Below are 19,559 nucleotides of genomic sequence, written 5' to 3'. Positions count from 1 at the left end.
ACTTTGAGAAGCAGTGATGTAGGGGAAGCATGAAACCTTTACACTTTAAGATGTTGGTAGATGTTATGGCAGCAAATACCACTGCACTATAAAAGAACTGTGAGGGAAGGAAATAAAACTCCACAAAATCATGCATCAGAGACTCTTCAGGTTAGCCTTTGTATTATGAGAAGAGCAGTAGAACTGCAGCTTGGAAGATTTACAGGGAATCCCAACTCCAAGAGAGGAAGTAGTAGACTAACAAAGAAACATTTGCAAGGAAACTGAAGGAAGTACCATTGTAGGGGGAACCCTACAAGTTAAGTTGGCCAAGTTGCTTGCAGGGAACTGGCAGTTCTTCCCATTTCTGTAAACTGAAGGGTTCTTGGAATGTGAAGTCAAGAATTACAAACTGGGCAGCAGCCAAGATGATTTGTGTGTGTGTGACTAAAGGGCCTGTGCTATATTAAACTCTCCCATGAGCCACACCCAAAAGGTATTAGTGGTAAGAATTGAGGTAGTGCAAATCCCTTAGCTTTGTAAGAAGACAGAGCAATTTCTTAGGTATTGCCACAAAGTAACTCGAACCCATCTTGCACCTTGAAGAATCTCCTGTTGTGTGAACTTTGTTGCAGATTTTAAGGCTGAAGGATTTTTCCTTTCTAATTCTGGATATATCTTTATGGGTATCTTTAAATAAATCCCTAATTCATCATTCAGCAAGGAGCATGGACTGTGTCTCTTCTGTCCCGAATATATTGGATGCTCAGCATTGCCAAAATTCTTCCAGGAAAAAATATTCTAGCATCCTCTTTTTGCCATTTCTCATTATTTGAACATTTTATGGTCAAAAATTATGTGTGTATATGTATGTGGGCCAATTTCAAGAAAATACCACCTCTCCCCCTTAGGATTTCCCTCCCCAAGGAAACAAATAGTTTTAATAAACACTGTTCTTGTATAGTATTTTTTCATGTTTCATATAACCCCTCAATTTCCCCTAGAGCAAGTAATACCAACAATGGTGGCACCCTTCAGGGGTCTAATTTTCAAATTGTTGATTTTCGTAGGATCTTCCTGTTATCTAAATAAGATTGGTATAAACAAATTGATTGATTGCTCATTTGTTTATACTACATGATAATAAATGTTTTTTTATGTGACTGTATTTAATTTCCAGTGCTTTGATCATGTCCTCTATCCCCATCCATTTCACTTGCTGTGGCCCCTGAACACATAGAACATGACATTGGTTGAGTATGCTACATATTCTCTGGGGATCCTTTTATCATATTTACAGTTTTGTAGCCCTAAAATGTGTGTGCTTTTCCTGTGGTGGCTTCAACAAGGCCATATCTACACTGGAGGAAGTCCTGGTTGTGTCTTGTGCTTCTTTTTCTGTATTCCAGTACTGTGGTTTTCTACATTTAATATTGGGGCCTTCTTTGATAATCAATTACTTCCTGCTATCTTTTTGTGAAAAAATATGCTTGCAAATCTATTTTCCATTTCTGATATATTTATTCAGTGTGATTTCTTTATTTTAGTGAATGGTCGTTTACACATTTCAGTCAGAAAGACTATTAAACTGTGCTAGATCATCTAACAAAGTTCTAAACAAATAAGATCATCTTGTGTGGTCCAACTAGTTTTTCCTTGTCTCATAGCAAAAACATTGTAAACCCTTCAAGGCCAGCTCAACTATTCCATTCACTGGACTGAAGGAGAAGTTAGGGGTATGGGCAGAGGAGGAGACTGGGAGAAAAGAATGGATGGGTCTGTGTTGATTATTGCCTACATTGGGAGGCAGAACTTACACGCCCTGTGATGGGAGCCCAGTGTAATCATTACTGAAATGCAAGTATTACTGTCTTTGGTGTGAATGCAAAATTGGAAAAAATAAACTTGGAGATCACAATACTCACTCTAGGAAAATGTTAAAGCCTTACATGTGCAAAGTGGAATGTTATAATATCGTGTCTGTAAGACCATACATATACTCATACATTAAATCTTTACTGATTAAACACATATACACACTATAATGTATAAATATGCTATCATATATCACACATTTTTTACCCTGATGTTTCATTAACAAATTGTGCAAATCTCTTGACAAGCTGGAATTATGGGGTGGATGCTGTGGACCAGTGGGTTAAAGCCCTGGCCTGTAGTGCTAACATCCCATATGGGTGCCAGTTCAAGTCCTGGCTGTCCACTTCGGATCCTTCTCCCTGCTAATGCTCCTGGAGAAGCAGTGGCTTGGGCTCCTACAGCACATGGGAGACCCAGAGGAAGCTCTTGGCTCAGCTCTGGCCATTGTGGCCATCTGGGGAATGAACCAGCGGATGGAGGACCTCTTTCTCTTTGTCTCTACCTCTGTAACTCTTTCAAATAAATAAAATAAATCTTTTTTTTAAAAAAGAAAGAAAAGCAGGAAGTACAACTAAACCCTGAATATAATTGTATACTTCAATCCAGTTTTTCTGTGCCTGGATATGTATCATAAGAAATTATTCTCGGCCGGCACCGCAGCTCAACAGGCTAATCCTCAGCCTTGCGGCGCCGGCACACCGGGTTCTAGTCCCAGTTGGGGCGCTGGATTCTGTCCAGGTTGCCCCTCTTCCAGTCCAGCTCTCTGCTATGGCCCGGGAGTGCAGTGGAGGATGGCCCAAGTGCTTGGGCCCTGCACCCACCCCATGGGAGACCAGGAGAAGCACCTGGCTCCTGCCTTCGGATCAGCACGATGCGCCGGCTGCAGCACGCCAGCCGCGGCAGCCATTGGAGGGTGAACCAATGGCAAAGGAAGACCTTTCTCTCTGTTTCTCTCTCACTATCCACTCTGCCTGTCAAAAAAAAAAAAAAAAAAAAAAAAGAAAGAAATTATTCTCTACTAGGAAAAAATTCTATTTAGTTTTTTTCTCTGGGAAAGAGAAAAAGATAAAATAACTGATGAGATTGTACCAAAGGACATACAGATTGACATGAAATATGCAACCACATACAAAAAGTGGGTTCTTTCTGGAAAAAGATATGCTTAGCCTAAACTTAAATTATTGCTGTAACTTTTAGTTTTTTAATGGGTCAAGTGTATACTAATGAGGAGAAAAATTATCATTTTGCTGTTGATATGGATTAGGAAGTCTGTGTGAAGATTTAGTGAAATTTCATTAAAATTTGAAAGATGAGCATAGTGGCATTTGGAAAATATTTTTCTGATATCAGTAGATTGTAAAATCTGCAGTTCAGATTACATAGGGAAAAGAAGGATGTTCCCAGGAGACTAGAGCACAGGGCTTTGAGGGAGCTCAGGGATTAGAAAGGCCCAGGGTGCAGGCAGCCCAGATGCCCCTGAGGCCATGAATCCATTGATGGACAATGAGAAAACAGTGCTTCCCAGAGTAGAAAAAGTTATTGAATGACAGATGAAAAAGCAGATTTAGGCTGGAAGGGATAACAAGTCATTAAAATGTGCACTCAACAACCTCCATGGTGATGAAGAGTGTGGACTTAGGTGCCCAATTCTCTTGGCTGAAATCTTAGCTTCCAGTGTGATGCTGAGCAAATTCCTAAACCTAAAGGCATCTGAAAAATGGGAATGACATTAGACCCAAGTAGTAAGGCTATTATACAGATTAAATAAGTGCCCAGCAGGTAATAAGTAAGTGCTCAACAAATGTAAATGCTCCTGTTGTTTGTAGGAGATGGAAATTCTCCCAGCTTGCCTCTCTAGTAAGTGGAGCCCTTGCTACTTGACTGCTAGGGGTATGGTGTTTTGAGCCCTGCAACTTCCCAATTGATTCCTTGTTTCACTGTCCCAGTTAGCTGAGAGAGCACTTGGCTGGGGCTGATGTGGCATTCAGTTAGAGAAGCAGGTCCTATCTACTGTCCTTCTCTCTCCTTTTGTTATTGGTTGGTGCTCAGTGACAAGAGACTGGGAGGCAGGGAAAGAAAAGAATGCTCCAAAGATGACCTATTGCTCTCCTCTTTTCCTGATCCCTTGCCCTTGGCTATGTGCTGCATCCCCACTCTGAGTCATGTCACTTCCTTTCTCTCATCATTGTCCACCCCTACCTTTTCCTATCATGGCAAAATCACTTGACCAGCCGGGCAGCCAGGCTGAGTGACCTCACATGTCCAGCTGCGAGCAGATAGGAGTCCCTGTCCTATTTTTGGATATTGTTGAAGTGTTGTCCTCTGATTTTTCTGACTGTTGTATGGTCTTCTTTCTTTGCCAAAGACATCATATGGCTCAACAGCAGAGAGGGCAAGGCAAGGAGACACAGATGGTCACAATTTGTAGCTCAGTTTTCAGTTTTGTTTTTGCTTTTCTGCAGTCTTTAGGGCACATAGGTCCAGCAGAGCCCTCATGCTCCCCTCCCAGGGACCCCTTCATTCAATTATATGAAAACACTTTCTTGTGTGGACAAACAGTCTTTAGCTGACTTCAACTCCCTCCAGCCCTGCTCAGTTTCCACTGCTCCCACACTAAGAATTTGGATCAAGAACGTCCAAAACCAAACAAACGTGAAGATCCTGTTATTGGAATCTCTTTCCTTTCCTTTTCTATCCCAGCTTTCTCCTTGGTGGCATCTCTGTTAATCCCTGTATGGTGTGCTCATAAGGTCCTCATGCTTGAACCCCTTATGGAGTGAGCAAGATCCCTTTCTCAGATCACTAATTTACATTAGAGTAGTAGATGGCTGCTAATAGATTAAGATGTTACCGATTCGACAGTAATTTTCCTTAAAACCAAAAATCAGGGTGTATGATTCCAAAGGCAGCACTTTAGAAACCATCCATAGAAAGAAGCTGGAAAATGAGTACATAAATAATTTATAGTGTACTAAAGGGTGCCTTCTACTCATTTTGTTATTCAGGCAAACAAGGAGAAGAAAATTGGCTGATTGGATTATGGAAAGCAAAACTGTTCAAAAAATATCATTTGGATGCCTAGTAGATCTGACACCTCTGTCTCTTCCTTGGTTAACCCCTTTCCATGTCTCCCCTGCACAGATGAATACAAATTGTCTTCAGTCATTTATTTATGCAGTCATTCGCTCATTCAGGAAATACTGATTTTCTGAAGCAAGTTGGAGAAAAATACTAGTTCCTACTTCATGATAAATTACATTAGCTGTGATTAAATTTTCATGGTAACTCTACCTACATTTAAGAATTTTGTTTCCTTTTCTTATGTTTAGTCTGTAAAAATTTAGTGTGAGCCCTTGTTATGTCAAACAAAAATTTAAAATGGCAAAGTTGCAAGCTAAAGAAACCTTGCCATTATTTGTATCATTTCTCTATTATGCTACTTGATTTGTTTATGGAATCAAATGTGGCAATGTATTGGACCTTTTTTTTTTTTTTTTACAACTAAAACTCTATAAAAATGTTTCAGATTTTAAGTTTGAAAATGGGAAATAGGATAGTAAAAGGAATAGGGGAGCAGATGTTTCCCTAGTGGTTAAGCTGCTGGTTAGGACACCAGCGTGCCTGGGTTCAATACTCAGCTCTGGCTGCTTATTTAAGCTTTCTGCTAATATGGATCCTGGGAGGCAATGGTGCTGGCTCAAGCAATTGGGTTCCTGCCACCCACATGAAAGACCTCCTGGAGTGAATCCCTGGCTTCTGGCTTTGGTCCCTGCCTATTGTGGGCATTTGGAAAGTGAACCAGAAGATGGAAGGCACCTATCTCTTGTCTCTCTCTCTTTCTCTCTGTTCCCACATGCATATAAAATAAATAAATAAATTTAAAAGACATAGCAACATTTTGAAAAGCATAGAAATATGTTCCTAAAGTTTCTAAGTGCTGAGATGTCCTGTTCCCAAAGATTTGAACTAAATTTCAGTTAAGAGGATTGAGACTAAAAACAGGAATTTTCCCAAAAGCCAAAATACACCTGATATGTTTTATATACACTTAGTTTTCCCAACTTGACAACTCATGAGTGAGAACACAGTGAAAAGGAAAATTTTGTTTGAATCAGTACATTTCAGGCCCCCTTTACAAATGAAGAAAATGAAGAAGTTGCTGTGTGATTCCCACCCCTGGTTCTGCAATCATCCCTCATTTTCCTCAGTTGTTATTCATGTAGCCATTCAGTCAGAAAACATGGATTGAATGTATTAAGCACTGGGCACCATTTCAGAATCCCAGGAAACAAAGGTGAAGTCATGTTTTTGGGTCTCAAAGACCTAAACAGTAGTCTAGTGGAGTTAGTTATCCAGGTTACTTTTACAGAGTGATCTGTGGTGTACGATTTTATATGAAAGACACAGAAGCTTTGGAATAGGTAGGAGTTAGGCAGATCACGGTGGGGAGAGTGCTACTCTCTGGGGCAGGAGAGAGCAGGGCACATGGATAGAGTAGGGTTTTCAATTAGACCTCAGAAGGATCCCTCAGTATGGCACGGAATTGAAGTGAAGGCCTTGGATGCATGGTTTAGAATTCAGACAGTTGTTCGGAGGGCAATCACATACAAACAATAGTTTTAAATGGGGAAATGACATGGGATCCTTGATATGGCCATGTTTTTTGAAGAGAAAAATGGACTGGAGGAGATCATAGTTAAGGCAAGGGAAGAGGTCAATTAGGAGGTGGTGGAAAATAGCTGGGCAAATGCTAGAGATGGTGTTGGCATAATAGTCACTTTGGCAGGTAATCTTTAGGTAAAATAAATTCTAATTAATTTAAAATTGTTATTAACAGAGTATTTTTTGAGAAAATAATAACTGTGTGTTAGAATTGTCAAACTCTAAGAATTCTTACCATGAAGAATTATAATCAATGGAAGAATTAAAAGTACATGACTTGATTATTGTATTTGTAGTATGCCAATGTGCAGTTGAAAGGCAATCCACTGGCTTTTTAAAAATCCACAGACTGCACATATGGATTGGTTTGCAGATACATAGCCAGCCTTCATCCCACTGGAGTCACAGAAAACAATGAGATACAAAGATCCTGAGAGATCATTTAGGACAATGTTTTTATTAAAAATAACAAAACTGGAGCAGGCATTCAGCCTGGCTGATGACACCACTTGGGATACCGGCATCTCATGTCAAAGTTCCTTGGTTGTAGTCCCAACTGTGCTCCCAATTCCAGGTTCATGTGAATGTGCATACAGGGAGGCAGCAGCTGATGGTCCTTGACACCCACATTGGAGACCCCAACTGAGAGCCAGTCTTGTGACATCAGGTGTAGCCCTAGCTGATGAGGGCATTTGGGAAGTAAATGGGAACTCCCTCCTTCTTTCTCTCTTCCTCTCAAATAAATAAAATTAATACAAATTTTAAAGAGTTAGGACAACTGAGATCCAGGAATTGAACCATTTGCAGGAGTTGGCACACTCAGTAATTACAGTGCTGAGTCCGGAATCCACTTGCCTAACTTCTAGCACAGGATTCTTTTCATTATAATCCAGGCAAAATACTGAAATAAATTAATAGGAAATGGATTGCCATCAAGAAGTGGGACTTTGGATCAGCATTATAGTTATATATATATATATATTTATTTATTTATAGTAGTGGGTTGTGCTGCCATCTGCAATACTGGCATCCCCATCCCATATGGGTGCCTGTTCAGGTCCTGGCTGCTCCACTTCTGATCCAACTCCTGGCTTTGGCCTGGCCCAGCCCTGGCCACTGCAGCCATTTGGGGAGTGAACCAGCAGATGGAAGATCTCTCTACCTCCCTCTCTCTGTAACTCTGCCTTTCAAACAAAATAAAATAATAAATCTTAAAAAAAGGGACTTAAAAATTCTTTAAAACTATAAAGAATACTTTAAAAAAGCCAAATGCTTCCTTATTATTAGAGATTGGTCATTTTTCCAGATTAAGTGACCACAAGAAAATCCACGCCAACATCAGCAATTACTATAATCACTTTCCAAAAATAATTTTGGACTTTAGTTTGGTTTTATGGAACCGTTATCTAAGGACATGTAATTTCTAGTATTACTTTCATATTAAAAAATTAGAAACAGAACTATCAGTTTATTTTTTTTACTTTTTTTTAAAGATTTATTTATTTATTCTAAAGTCAGAGCTACATAGAGAGAGGAGAGGCAGAAAGAGAGAGAGAGAGAGAGAGAGAGAGAGGTCTTCCATCTGATGGTTCACTCCCCAGTTGGCTGCAACGGCCGGAGCTGTGCCGATCTAAAGCCAGGAGCCAGAAGCTTCTTCCAGGTCTCCCACATGGGTGCAGGAGCCCAAGGACTTGGGCCATATTCTACTGCTTTCCTAGGCCATAGCAGAGAGCTGGATGGGAAGTGGAGCAGCTGGGTCTTGAACCAGCACCCATATAGGATGTTGGCGCTTCAGGCCAGGGCGTTAACCTACTGCACCACAGTGCTGGCCCCAGAAATATCAGTTTATTTACTATTAGGGAGAGGAGATTTTTATAAGGAAGATGCCATGTGGTAGGTTTGGATAAAACCTATTTCATACTATTCATCAAATGGCAGGAAAAGTCACATGGAACCTTTTTAGGGGTTAGGAAAACAAAGAATTAAATGATCAGTCTCATAGTTTTTCACAGATACATCCCAGAACAATCAATTGCTCATGTATTTATTACTTATTTTGAGTTTTAAAGAAGTTTAATATTAATTTGAAAAGCTTAATGATCAGTTACATATTTAATGTAATAAAAGCAATGAACACATTTATGAGTTTTTAGAAAGTTTATTATAGAAGTCTCATTTCTCACTCTCTCTTGCCTCAAATAAAAGAGCCAATATGAATACATATGAAACTTGGATTCACTTGATATAAAGTTTGAGTCTTTGAAATGAAATGGTTAATGGAAAATCTCAACAATTCATTTTGTAAGGACTCATTAGAATCACTTGTTAAAAGTGAAAAGACCTTGGTATATGGCTATGTGTGTATATTTCAGCTTTAAAACTGACAAGTAACTAGTTGAAAATATGGAAGCTCATGATTTATTAAAATAGATATTTTATTAATCAGATACTTTTGGCTTATCTACATATCAAAAGATGTTTAATAAACATTTAAATATCAAGTATAACTATAAAGCCATGAGACTGATTGACTTGTTTAACTAACATAATAAAATCTATACAGTCAAGTGCATGATAATCATGAGGGTCTTTTCTAAGGATGCTATAATGGCTGAAGGCAGTTTTGAAATGTCTCTTTTGTAACTACCTTCAAAAGGATATGAACTTCATAACTGAATCATTCACTTGATTTGGTTGTCAGTAGTATTCCAGTTCAATCCTCATTTATATGCACTCGACCTGATAATTTTGAAAAATCTCATTGCTGTTCGTTGAATGAAGATTTGTCACTTATGTGAGGATATTCAAAGAAATGCTAATTCAGGTGCTGGTGTAATTTTGAAGTTTGAGCATTGACACATTGCAATTCATGCACTGATGTGTAAATTATAGTAACTACTCACATCATAAACTTATCCAGTACATGCCTGTCAATTTTGAATAAACAGGGTTTTAAAGCAACAATAATTCATAACAGTGAAATAGGACTCTACAATTCAAAAAAGATAAGCATAACTTGATACTGTGTTACAAAACACATATTGAAGAATATCTTAAATGTTTATAGCTACTAATTATTAATTTACGCATGTAGCTCAGTAGCATGAACCCAGCAAATTGACAACTGTTCTGTCTAAATCGTTGTATTTAAAATTATACTTCGTCAGAGATAGTCTCTAATGTAAAATATTATTAAATAGCACCAATATTAATTGAAAGAAAAGTGAAACATTAACAGGAATGCAGTGTGCAGGATTAATTTCTAACTATGAGAGAAAAGAAAAAAGCTTTGTTTAAATGAAATTCCAATTAGATATGAATTATTTTAAGATCACAACTAGATAAAAATTATTCATAAAACATTTTAGAATTTTGCTTTGAAAAATTAGAAAAGAAAGTCTTGAATATCATTCTGTTAACATTCTATTCTCAAAGATTTAAGCTTCCTTAATTACAACTGTGCAATCTTTTCAATGAAGTTACAGAGTGGGAATTACATGTTCTCATTTTATATATTATAATGTTCAACAAGATAACACATATAATAAACCTTCTTTAGAGCAATCTGATTAGAGCAACAATTTACATTCAGCACAAAATATACAATCAAATGAAACAACTTATTAAATAGGCCTATAGGTTAACAATAGCTTAGAAGAACATTTTCATGAACCTGTTTTCACATTTTTTTATTATCTGATAGTTACTATCATCACTGTGTGTTTTTGTTACTGCAGTATCTAGGATCTTTGAATATCCTATGTATCCCTTATCCTTATTACCAGTTCTATAAAGGTAATTTAAAAAAGATTACTCCTAGAGTTAAAAAAGAAAGAAATCCAATATTTTTATGAAGATTTGTGCATAGAAGTATTGTAGTGTTTTTAGAGAAATATCTCCTAATCACTATAAATTAATATAAAATGGAGACTTCTGTACTAAAGTAAAAAACTGTCTTAAAAATTGAAGTATTGCCAAACTACTGTATAATTATGGTTATAAAGGTAGATATGAAATCCATGACTGTTAATTAGAATGGTATGATTTGAAAAGATCTGCCAATAAACATTTGTCCATGTGGGTGCAAATCTTAATAGTTTTCTTAATTGGGAGAGTTGGGAAATGAAGAGAACAGTAGTGCTTTTTTGTTACAACAACAAAGAAGTATTATAGTGACCGACTCTCCAGATCTGTGGTCCCAGTGCTCAGTCGTGACTCAGCTGCAAGCCGACGGAAGAGAAGCTTCGTCCTATGCTTGTACACAGTGGCGCAATGACAACATCTGTCACACTCCTCCATATCGTCTGCACTGAAGGCAGGACCATTAAGCAGGTCTTTACGAAAGGCATCAAAATCCTGGGGTGAGCAAGAGACATGTGTGAGGATTATTGGTGTTACCAAATAAGGCCACTGACTCTTGGATGGACATGAGAAGATATAATCATAACCTGCTTCACTTAAATTCATTTGGACATTCAGAATAAGTACATGAACAGCAACCACTGATGGCATGCTATCTGAAAACGTACAAGGAAGACAAAGCTGCATTTGTCTCTCCCTTGTCTCTGCCCCTAAATAGTAGCCTGCCTCCCTGCATATTTCCCTGGGGTCTGTTTCCTGAGAGTCTTTCCTGCTGCCCCCCCCACCCCCCCGCCAAGGCTGGGTGGATCCTCCCCACTGTGTGCTTCTAAAGTACCAGCTTCCTAATTCTCAAATTTACTAAACAGTATCATAAATGGGTGCATATATTTCTCTTTCCTACTACGTGATACAATTCTAAGTGACCTTGGCTCTTCATAAATGTTTGGAACTGGAATAAGGTTAGCATTCTGTTGTGCTTTATATTATTAATCATGCCTACATTGTTTGTCATGGTACTTACACACACCAAAAATGCTTCATGGTATAATTAAAAGAGCCATGCAATTGATGCTAAACTTTGAAAAGAGAAAAACTCATCTATCCTGAAATCATTTGTTTCATATACTTTTACTTAAGATAACTACATATTCTTATATTCCCCAGGCTGGCTAATTTTCAATATAATCTTCTGATGTTTTTTGCTGTAATAGTGCTCTTTGAGCACAAAAGTATTTGTGAATTCTTAGGCATTGCTGTTGGTCTCAGTGGAATTTCTATTATTGCCTGGGTGGGCATAACAGAGTATTAAAATAAATACCCAAATAAAGATCCACCGAGCCTAGCACACTGTGCAGGGAAAATCAGGAAACTATTGATTGATATATTTTAGAATACAGAATTATTCATATTGCCTACTGAGATTATATTTATCTTGTGTTTCATTCCAAGTGTTAAATATTTGAAGCATTTCCATAGGAAAATTAATTACTGGGGTTTCAGAGCTAAACAGTTGAACTGAAACCTGAATAATGGAAACTTTTAACTTCTTATTTCATTATGCTGCTCGATGTGTGGCCTTGGGCACATTGATACAAATTAAAGTAAGCACAGGAAATCTTACAGAGCTGGCTATTAGGAATAACACATATTATGCACCATAAATCCATATGATGCTATCATTATAATGAATAATAAATGGACCTATTTGAAGCCAGAAAGTAAAATGAAAACAACGGTAGCAAAATAATCTCAAAACTTTCTAACCAAATCTATCCCATCTAGGATAATGTGAACTTTCCACTCTTCTTTAGGCTAAGAACTTTTCTATCCCCATTAATTCTTTAGCTCTCCATGTTCTAAAACGGAATTAAACACTTGACAAAAGTTGATTTTCCAGTTCTGTAAAGTACAGTTGCCCACACTAGACTTTAGTTCGTAGCATGGGATGAACTCACTTTAATTTATTAAAAGCTGTTCTCTCATTTTGGGTCACAAAATCCAACGTTCAAGATGTCAAGCTTAAATTATGTTCTCAACACTGTAAATCATATCCCTTCTGAATCTCTAGGCAATTTAGAGTGACCCCAAATCTGATTAAGGTCTAATGTGGTTCACTTCTTAAATAAATTTTATATGCTTCACTGGATAATAAAACCCTAAGACAGAGATTATAATTTGGCTTTATAATAATTGTTGTGCCATGCACACTGCGTTGTCACAGCACGTGTCTTCTAGACATATGATTGCCACTACTGCACTGCCACCAGTTGCACATCTATTTGTGATGCATTTTCAGCAAAATTTGTGGTCCTGGGATTCCCAGTCACATTGCTCCGGTATGTTCCACTTATGAGCAGTATCCTGCCTTTGCAAAAGAGCTCCTATCGCTGTCTGCTTGGGCCATGGACTGGTATTAATTTATTGGTTCCTGATGACTTACACCTGTGGTCTGGGGTTCAACATCACCAGTCTTCTGGTTTTGCTGTTATTGTTATGTGTTTCTGTAAGGAATCTAAAAATCAGATCTGTTGTGACATTGTGACTTGGTCCAAAGTTCTATTTCTGTGTCATTTTCATAGCTTTGGTTACTACTAACTTCTTGATAAAACAGTAAACATCTCCTTGCTTAAAAAACTATAAAATAAAATTAAAAAGAAAAAAAATCTTTCTCAAATGGGTCCATCTGGCCTTATGATGTCATGGGAATGTAATCCGTTAATGATAAACCTATTTCATCAGGGATAAACTACATTTAAGTATTTTTGTTTGAAACTACTCTGTTTGCAATCACAGCTACCTGGTAACAAATGCATGATAGTTAAATATTAATATCCCACATGAATGTAATTTGAAACACAAGCTGGAGTTGAATAATAGATTTTATGTGGCTAAAAACGAAATGAGTTGATTATTTACCAATGGAAGCACTGCACAAAAACATCTCCTTTCTCAGGACAGCCAGGTGGAGAGAGGCACTATTCTGTTAACTATAGTTTTACTTATATCTTCCCATCATTTAGTAAATGAAAAAAAATTCTCTTTCAGTTCTTCCACAAAGGTTTTGGGAAAGCCTGGCTTTGTTGACTACAAATGTGGCACTCTGTATTTCCAAATAGCTTCGTAGCCAGCATTTCACAATATGATATGTAGTCACTTCATTTTTCACATTTCTGAAAGTGAGAAAACTGACATAAAGGTTACATGAGTGGTTTTAGTTCATTAGGAATCCCACATTAAGTGTGGACTTAGGCATCTTAAAGAAAATCCTCGTGTGAATGTCAGAATATTAGATTTCTACACATCTGTGCTTTGTGCCTCTGACCATGTATAAAGGCAGAAATTTTCATTTCTCTGGAGTCTGTGGCAATTTCAACATGGTTTAATTGTTTACAAGCTTTAGTGATTAGTTCTCTTTCTATCCTTTCCTTAGTTGGTAAACTGTTATTACCCTTGAAAGGCTTTCTGGATTCTTTTCCCTCTATAAATACTTGCCTGTTTCTCTTTTTCATCAGAGCTGCATTTTTGCAAGGTATCATCTTTGCACCTAGCCAGCTGCCCTGATGTACTGTAAGCTGAAAGGCAGATCCTGTGTCTCACTAGGCTGGAGTCCAGGGTTCAGCACAAAACAAGCATTTGATAGATTGTTTGGTCAATGGACTAGTTGGCTAACTGACTGAGGAAGTTAAGGTGAAGATGGTAAAGAGGAATGATGAGTAGTTTGGGGACTACTAGCATTGAATACTGAGCGTGTGTCAGGGTGTAGTAATACTATATAAAGTGATTAAGAAAGACATGGAGGTATCTGGGGTTCCACATTTCACCAGGACTGCCTGAACACCAGCTAGACAGCTGGTGTACTACTGGAGATGATCTCAATATTCTTCTTCTCCAAACAATGAAGACAGTCTTTTTGTTTACTTAAAAAATCATTTGAGAGGGAGAAAGAGAGAGAATGAGCAAGCACACAACTATTACTGTTTTGTGGCTCATTCCCCAAATGCTCATAATGGTGGAGGCTGGGCCTAAATCAGGAGCCAGGGGCTGGCGCCGTGGCTCACTTGGTTAATCCTCCACCTGCGGCGCCGGCATCCCATATAGGTGCCAGGTTCTAATCCCAGTTGCTCCTCTTCCAGTCCAGGTCTCTGCTGTGGCCCAGGAGGGCAGTGGAGGATGGCCCAAATGCTTGGGCCCCTGCACCCACTTGGGAGACCAGGAGGAAGCACCTGGCTCCTGGTTTCAGATTGGCATAGCTCTGGCTGTAGCAGCCATTTGGGGGGTGAACCAATGTAAGGAAGATCTTTCTCTCTCTCTCCCTCTCACTGTCTATAACTCTACCTGTCAAAAAAAAAAATCAAGAGCCAGAAACTCATTTTTGGTCTTGGCCACATGGATGGCTGAGACCCAACTACTTGAGTCATCATTGCTGCCTCCCAGGGTCTGCATTAGCAGGGAGCTGGAATCAGGAGCTAGAATCAGGAGCCTTTAGCTGGGCATCAAACCCAGGCACTCTATATAAGAAACTTTAACCACTGGGCCAAATGATGCATTTTGAGTGAGAATAAAGTTACTCAAAACATCCTATGAATGTCCAAGTGGGTTTCCACATTTCTTCCCTTAACTAGATGCACTCCCATTTGTGGGTAAGTAATTTGATGGCCTTGTCATTTCAGTACACTGAAGCTTGGGTTTTCATTCATTGGTGCTGAGGGCCAGCACCTTAACTGCATACTCCTCCCACCTCCACTGGTCCCATCCTCACCACTTTCCTGTGGCAGGGCTGAAGGCGGCATGGCTTAACCAGGTCTGATATCATTGTCCTGTCCGATTTGTCAGTGGTCTTCTGCTCAGAGATCACTTTTGTTTAGCCCCTCTGCCCCTGCACTGATGGGGGCTGAACAAAGGTCAACAACATCAAGAGCCCTACCGGGAACCACAGGCACAAGTCAGAACAGAGCTCTTGGGAGAGGGTGCCCTGTGGCAGGAAGCAGGGTTTCCATGCCCCACCTCCTCCCTCAGCTGAGCCTTGGGCTTGCAAAGGAAAATCGCACCGGGGAAAGAGGGCCATCCCGCCTCCCGTTTAAAGCCCCTTCCAAGCTCCTTTTCTAGACAGAATAACGCAGCCCCTCCAGGCCCTCCAGTCCTGTCTCTGCTCAGGAGCTGATGTGCGTCCTGGCCTGGCAATCGCCTGGCAATCGCCAGCGACAGGGCTGGGGGCAGGTGGCAGAAAGCCTTCCTTAGGTCCAGCAAGCCGGTCCCACCGGGGCACCCCCAACTCACCAGATGTGTAGACAGCTGAGGACGGCAAAGAGAACTCCCGCGGCGAAGGCCAGGGGGATGGCCAGGAATACCGTCAGGAACTTGTACAGCACGTACTTGCTGATTTCAAAGAGGGCATGGCTGCAGATCCACACTTTGTCAAAGGAGTGCGTAGTCACCGGCTCGGCGATCACATCCTCAAAGCCTAGCTGTAGAGAACGGAGCGCACTGTCCCCAACCTGCCGCCCCCGAGGAAGGCCGGCGCCGGACTTCCTCACCTTCTCTTGGGGTCGCGGTGGACGCGCAGGAGTCTAGCGCAGACTTCCCGGCTGCGCAGGCGGCCCTGGTGTGGGGTGCATGGGGGAGAGCCCTGGACCCCGCAGGGCTGACCCAGGGGCACCCGCACCCTGGGACTTGGAGAACGCTCCAAGCTTCCCTCCCCCCCAGCCCAGGTTTCGGCCTCACCTTGAGATGCGAGTTGAGCCCGTGGGGATCACGGTCCGGGCCAGTGTCCGGGAACTTCTCGGGGTCGGCGAAGTCGACGCCACTGTGGTGACTGTAGGCGTCGTCGTCCATGAAGAGCTGTACGTCTGCCTTCTCGGTCTCCAGCCCCATCGCGGCGCGGCGGCTGCGGCGCGGCGGCTGCGGCGCGGCTCCCAGCCAGCGCGGCCTCCCCTTCCCGCGGCGCCCGGCCCTGCCCCGCCCCGCCGTGCCGCCCGGGCGCGGCCGCTTCCCGCCGCCGGGTCTGCCCCGGCCCGGGGCCACCCGCGCCCCGCCCGCCGCCGGCCGCGGAGGGGAGGGAGGCGGGGACCGGACACAGCCGGCGAGGCGGCCCCTCCCGGCCCGGAGGGCGCGAGCGGGGCTTCCCGGGCTGTGCGGCCAGGCGCCTGGCAGCGAGGCTCCAGGGACCCCGCAGGTCGTCCCCGAGAGAAGGTGCGTGCGGCGTGCGGGGCGGCTGAATGAGAAGGTCAGGTTCAGCCCCGGCGCTGCTCTCCCTGACAGCCGCGCCTCCGGAACCTCAGTGGCCCCCTTTGTGGAAAGGGAACGGGACACCTGCTTCCCGGGGTTACCGTGTGAGAATTAAATGTTAATTCATGCAACGCTCGTGCACAGCCCCTGACACGCAATCGGCGTGCATCAGGGCTGTTGCGGCTGCCCTGAGAGGTCAGGAGCCGCGCACAGCTGATTGTCCGGGACTCTGCAGGCGCTGGGGACACCGCGGGCACTAGCCGCGGCGTGGGACCTGCAGCAGGCTCAGGTGCGCCGCGGTCCTGCAGGCCCGTGCTGTGCTCTCATGGGTTTGCGCTCCCCCCTTCCGCCCCCCCACCCCCCAGTAGAGGTCGGATCCCTGCACCCTACCCACTTCTTAATTTTCCTTTGAAGCAGACCCATTTGAAAGATTTCAGGAACCTGTAAGATAAAGTCTTTTTTTTTTTAATTAATTTTTTTTATTTATCTGAGATGGAGAGAGCGAGGGAGCGCGAGCGTGAGAGCTGGCTCGAGATCTGCTGGTTCACTCCTCAAATGCAGCAGCAACAGCCAGGGCTAAGCCAGGTGAAGTCAGGAGCTGTCAGCTCAATAGGGTCTCTCACCCACGTGCAAGGCAAAGTCAGTCACTTGAGGCTTCACTGCTGCCTTCCAGGGGCTTCCTGGAGCCAGGAATGGAACCCGGGTTCGCCTGCTGAGCACGTTTGAATGGCCAGGCCCAACTCCCACCACTGCAATTACTTTGTAGGAACCAAATGAACAGAACTGTAGCCTACAGCCACATTGCAGTGGGTGAATCAGCCCAGGATGGTTCACTGGAAAGTTTTCCGAAGGGAGGAGTTCGCCTGTGCACAAAGGGCGTGCCATCTGGTGAACTTAGCCATAGATGTGTTTTGGCCAGGAAGAGGATCTTTAAATTTTGCCGAAAGCAAAATAATGAGTCTTAGTCTGGCGGGCCAGGGGTGCCTGCAGCTTGCTCAGAGCTTAAGACGCAGCAGACAGTCGGTTAAGTACTGCAGAGTACAGTGGTTTGAACTTGGTGCACATGAGAAATCCTTGTGAACTGGTTTGTAAGAATTACTTCTCCAGAAAGAAAAGGACTATTTTTGAAACAATGTAAATCTCCCCCTCCCCCCCAAAAAAAAAGACTGGCATTGAGTGGAAAAAGTGTTTTAGAGCCAAAATCCAGTACTTCTGATAATTAAATGAAAAGTTTGCTTCCTGGATGGCAGCGTTACAGCACCGCAGAGGGTTCCCGGTTGGATTTCAGGTGCACATGGACCCCTTCTCTCCCAGAGAGGTCCTGCTGGCCTGGTTCTTTCCTTGTTACTCTACTCTCCAAGTTCTCTTTATGTTCAGGTGATTCCGAAGTGATGAGTTAGACTTCCTACTTCCTGCTTCTTCAAGACTTCTTTATGTCCTCCATTCACTCCAGCAGGCTGAGTCTCTGAGAGTTGGAAAAATAATTGTTTCTCCAAGTGAACGGAAGACATGAATCCTTAAGGGAGCCTATAGTGTCAGTCATTAGGAAATGAAAAGGAGAAATAGTTTACAGCCAAATAGCATGCTGTAAAAATCAATTTCCCCAAAACTAAAATGCCAGATTTCAAGATGCTTCATCCAAGAAACAAAGACATAGCCCTAAAGTGGGCATAAACCGTGACTGAAAACCTAGCATTAGTGCTTCTTCTCTTACAATTCTCTCGTAAAAATTTTTAATTTTTATTTATTTGAAAGACAGGGAGGGAGGGGGATGGAGAAAGAGAGAGAGAGACAGACAGACAGAGACAGAGAGATCTTCCATCCATTGGTTGACTACCCAAATGCCCACAGCAGCAGGCCTGGGCCAGAGTGAAGCCAGGAGTTCAGAACTCATTCTGGGACTCCCACGTGGGTACTTGATCCATTACCTGCTGCGCTAAACAGCATTAATAGGAAGTTAGAATTGGGAGAGGAGCTGGGACTCAAACCAGTGTACTCTGATATGGGATGCAGGTGTCTCAAAATGTCTTAACAACTGCCCCTTCTCTTTCTGTTTTTTTTTTTTTTTTTTTTTACCTCAACCACATTGGCATTTTCAGTGGAATTATTAAGACATCGGCAATAGTTATCATAAACAATCATTTTTCAGATAACAAGACTAGGAGGCTACAAAAGGTAAAATTAATATGGTCTTATTAGGACAGTTGAGATTTTAGAATAAAATAATTTTTAGATTTTTTTGTTAAATGATGGGTATTTATGAAAAGCATCTGTAAAACTTGTTAAAAGAATGCTCATCTAGCTCTGTTGCATGTAGCAGAGAACTTAAAAGAAGATTCACTCATTCATTCATTCATTTACAGAGTTATTGGCTTTCCTCCTTCCCTCTCTCACGAGTTGGGTATTTATGAGATTCTTATTTTGTTGAAATTCTTATCCACATCACCATATTAATATATAAGGTTTTTGAGAGGAGCTATAAGAAGGTTTTGCTTATCCTGTTAGTAAATGCTTAGACAGTATCAATTACGCTTGTTCTCAAGGGGCTTACACCAGAGTAATTCCCATAGCTGACTGATCTTCCATCCTTACTAACTGGTCAGAGGACTGATTTTCAGATGGTACACTAATATATATGAGGAGTAACAGCTTCTTAACACATTAATTAAAAAGTGGTTTATCTGAAGGGCACAGTGACAGAGATATAGAGACACACACACACACACATATGGAGTGAGGCACACACACACACACACACACACACAGATCCACCATCCCCTGGTTCATTTCCCCAGTGCTACTGACAGCTGAGCAGGAGGCTAGATTATAAGCATTTTGTTTCTCAATTCTCTGCACAGTGTCTAGGAAAGAAGGTTATTTCCAGATTATTGAAAATTATATGTAAATACTCCTATGAATAAAACTATCCAATTTTTCCTTTCAGTTATCATTAT

The 19,559-nt window shown here is 41.6% G+C and overlaps 1 protein-coding gene across 1 annotated transcript; it reads right to left on the bottom strand.

Annotated features, from left to right (window-relative positions):
* Nucleotides 1-8,662: 8,662 nt before the first annotated feature.
* Nucleotides 8,663-16,568, bottom strand: CAV2 (caveolin 2). The gene is given in 3 exon segments (NM_001171022.1): nt 8,663-10,875; nt 15,658-15,845; nt 16,102-16,568. Coding segments are annotated over 3 exon segments (489 nt in total). The 5' UTR covers nt 16,252-16,568; the 3' UTR covers nt 8,663-10,724.
* Nucleotides 16,569-19,559: the final 2,991 nt, after the last annotated feature.

The sequence above is a fragment of the Oryctolagus cuniculus genome, chromosome 3 (assembly GCF_964237555.1).
Source record: "Oryctolagus cuniculus chromosome 3, mOryCun1.1, whole genome shotgun sequence".
Lineage (NCBI taxonomy): Eukaryota > Metazoa > Chordata > Mammalia > Lagomorpha > Leporidae > Oryctolagus > Oryctolagus cuniculus.
Note: the sequence above shows the minus strand (reverse complement) of the source record. Positions and strands in the feature narration are given on the sequence as shown.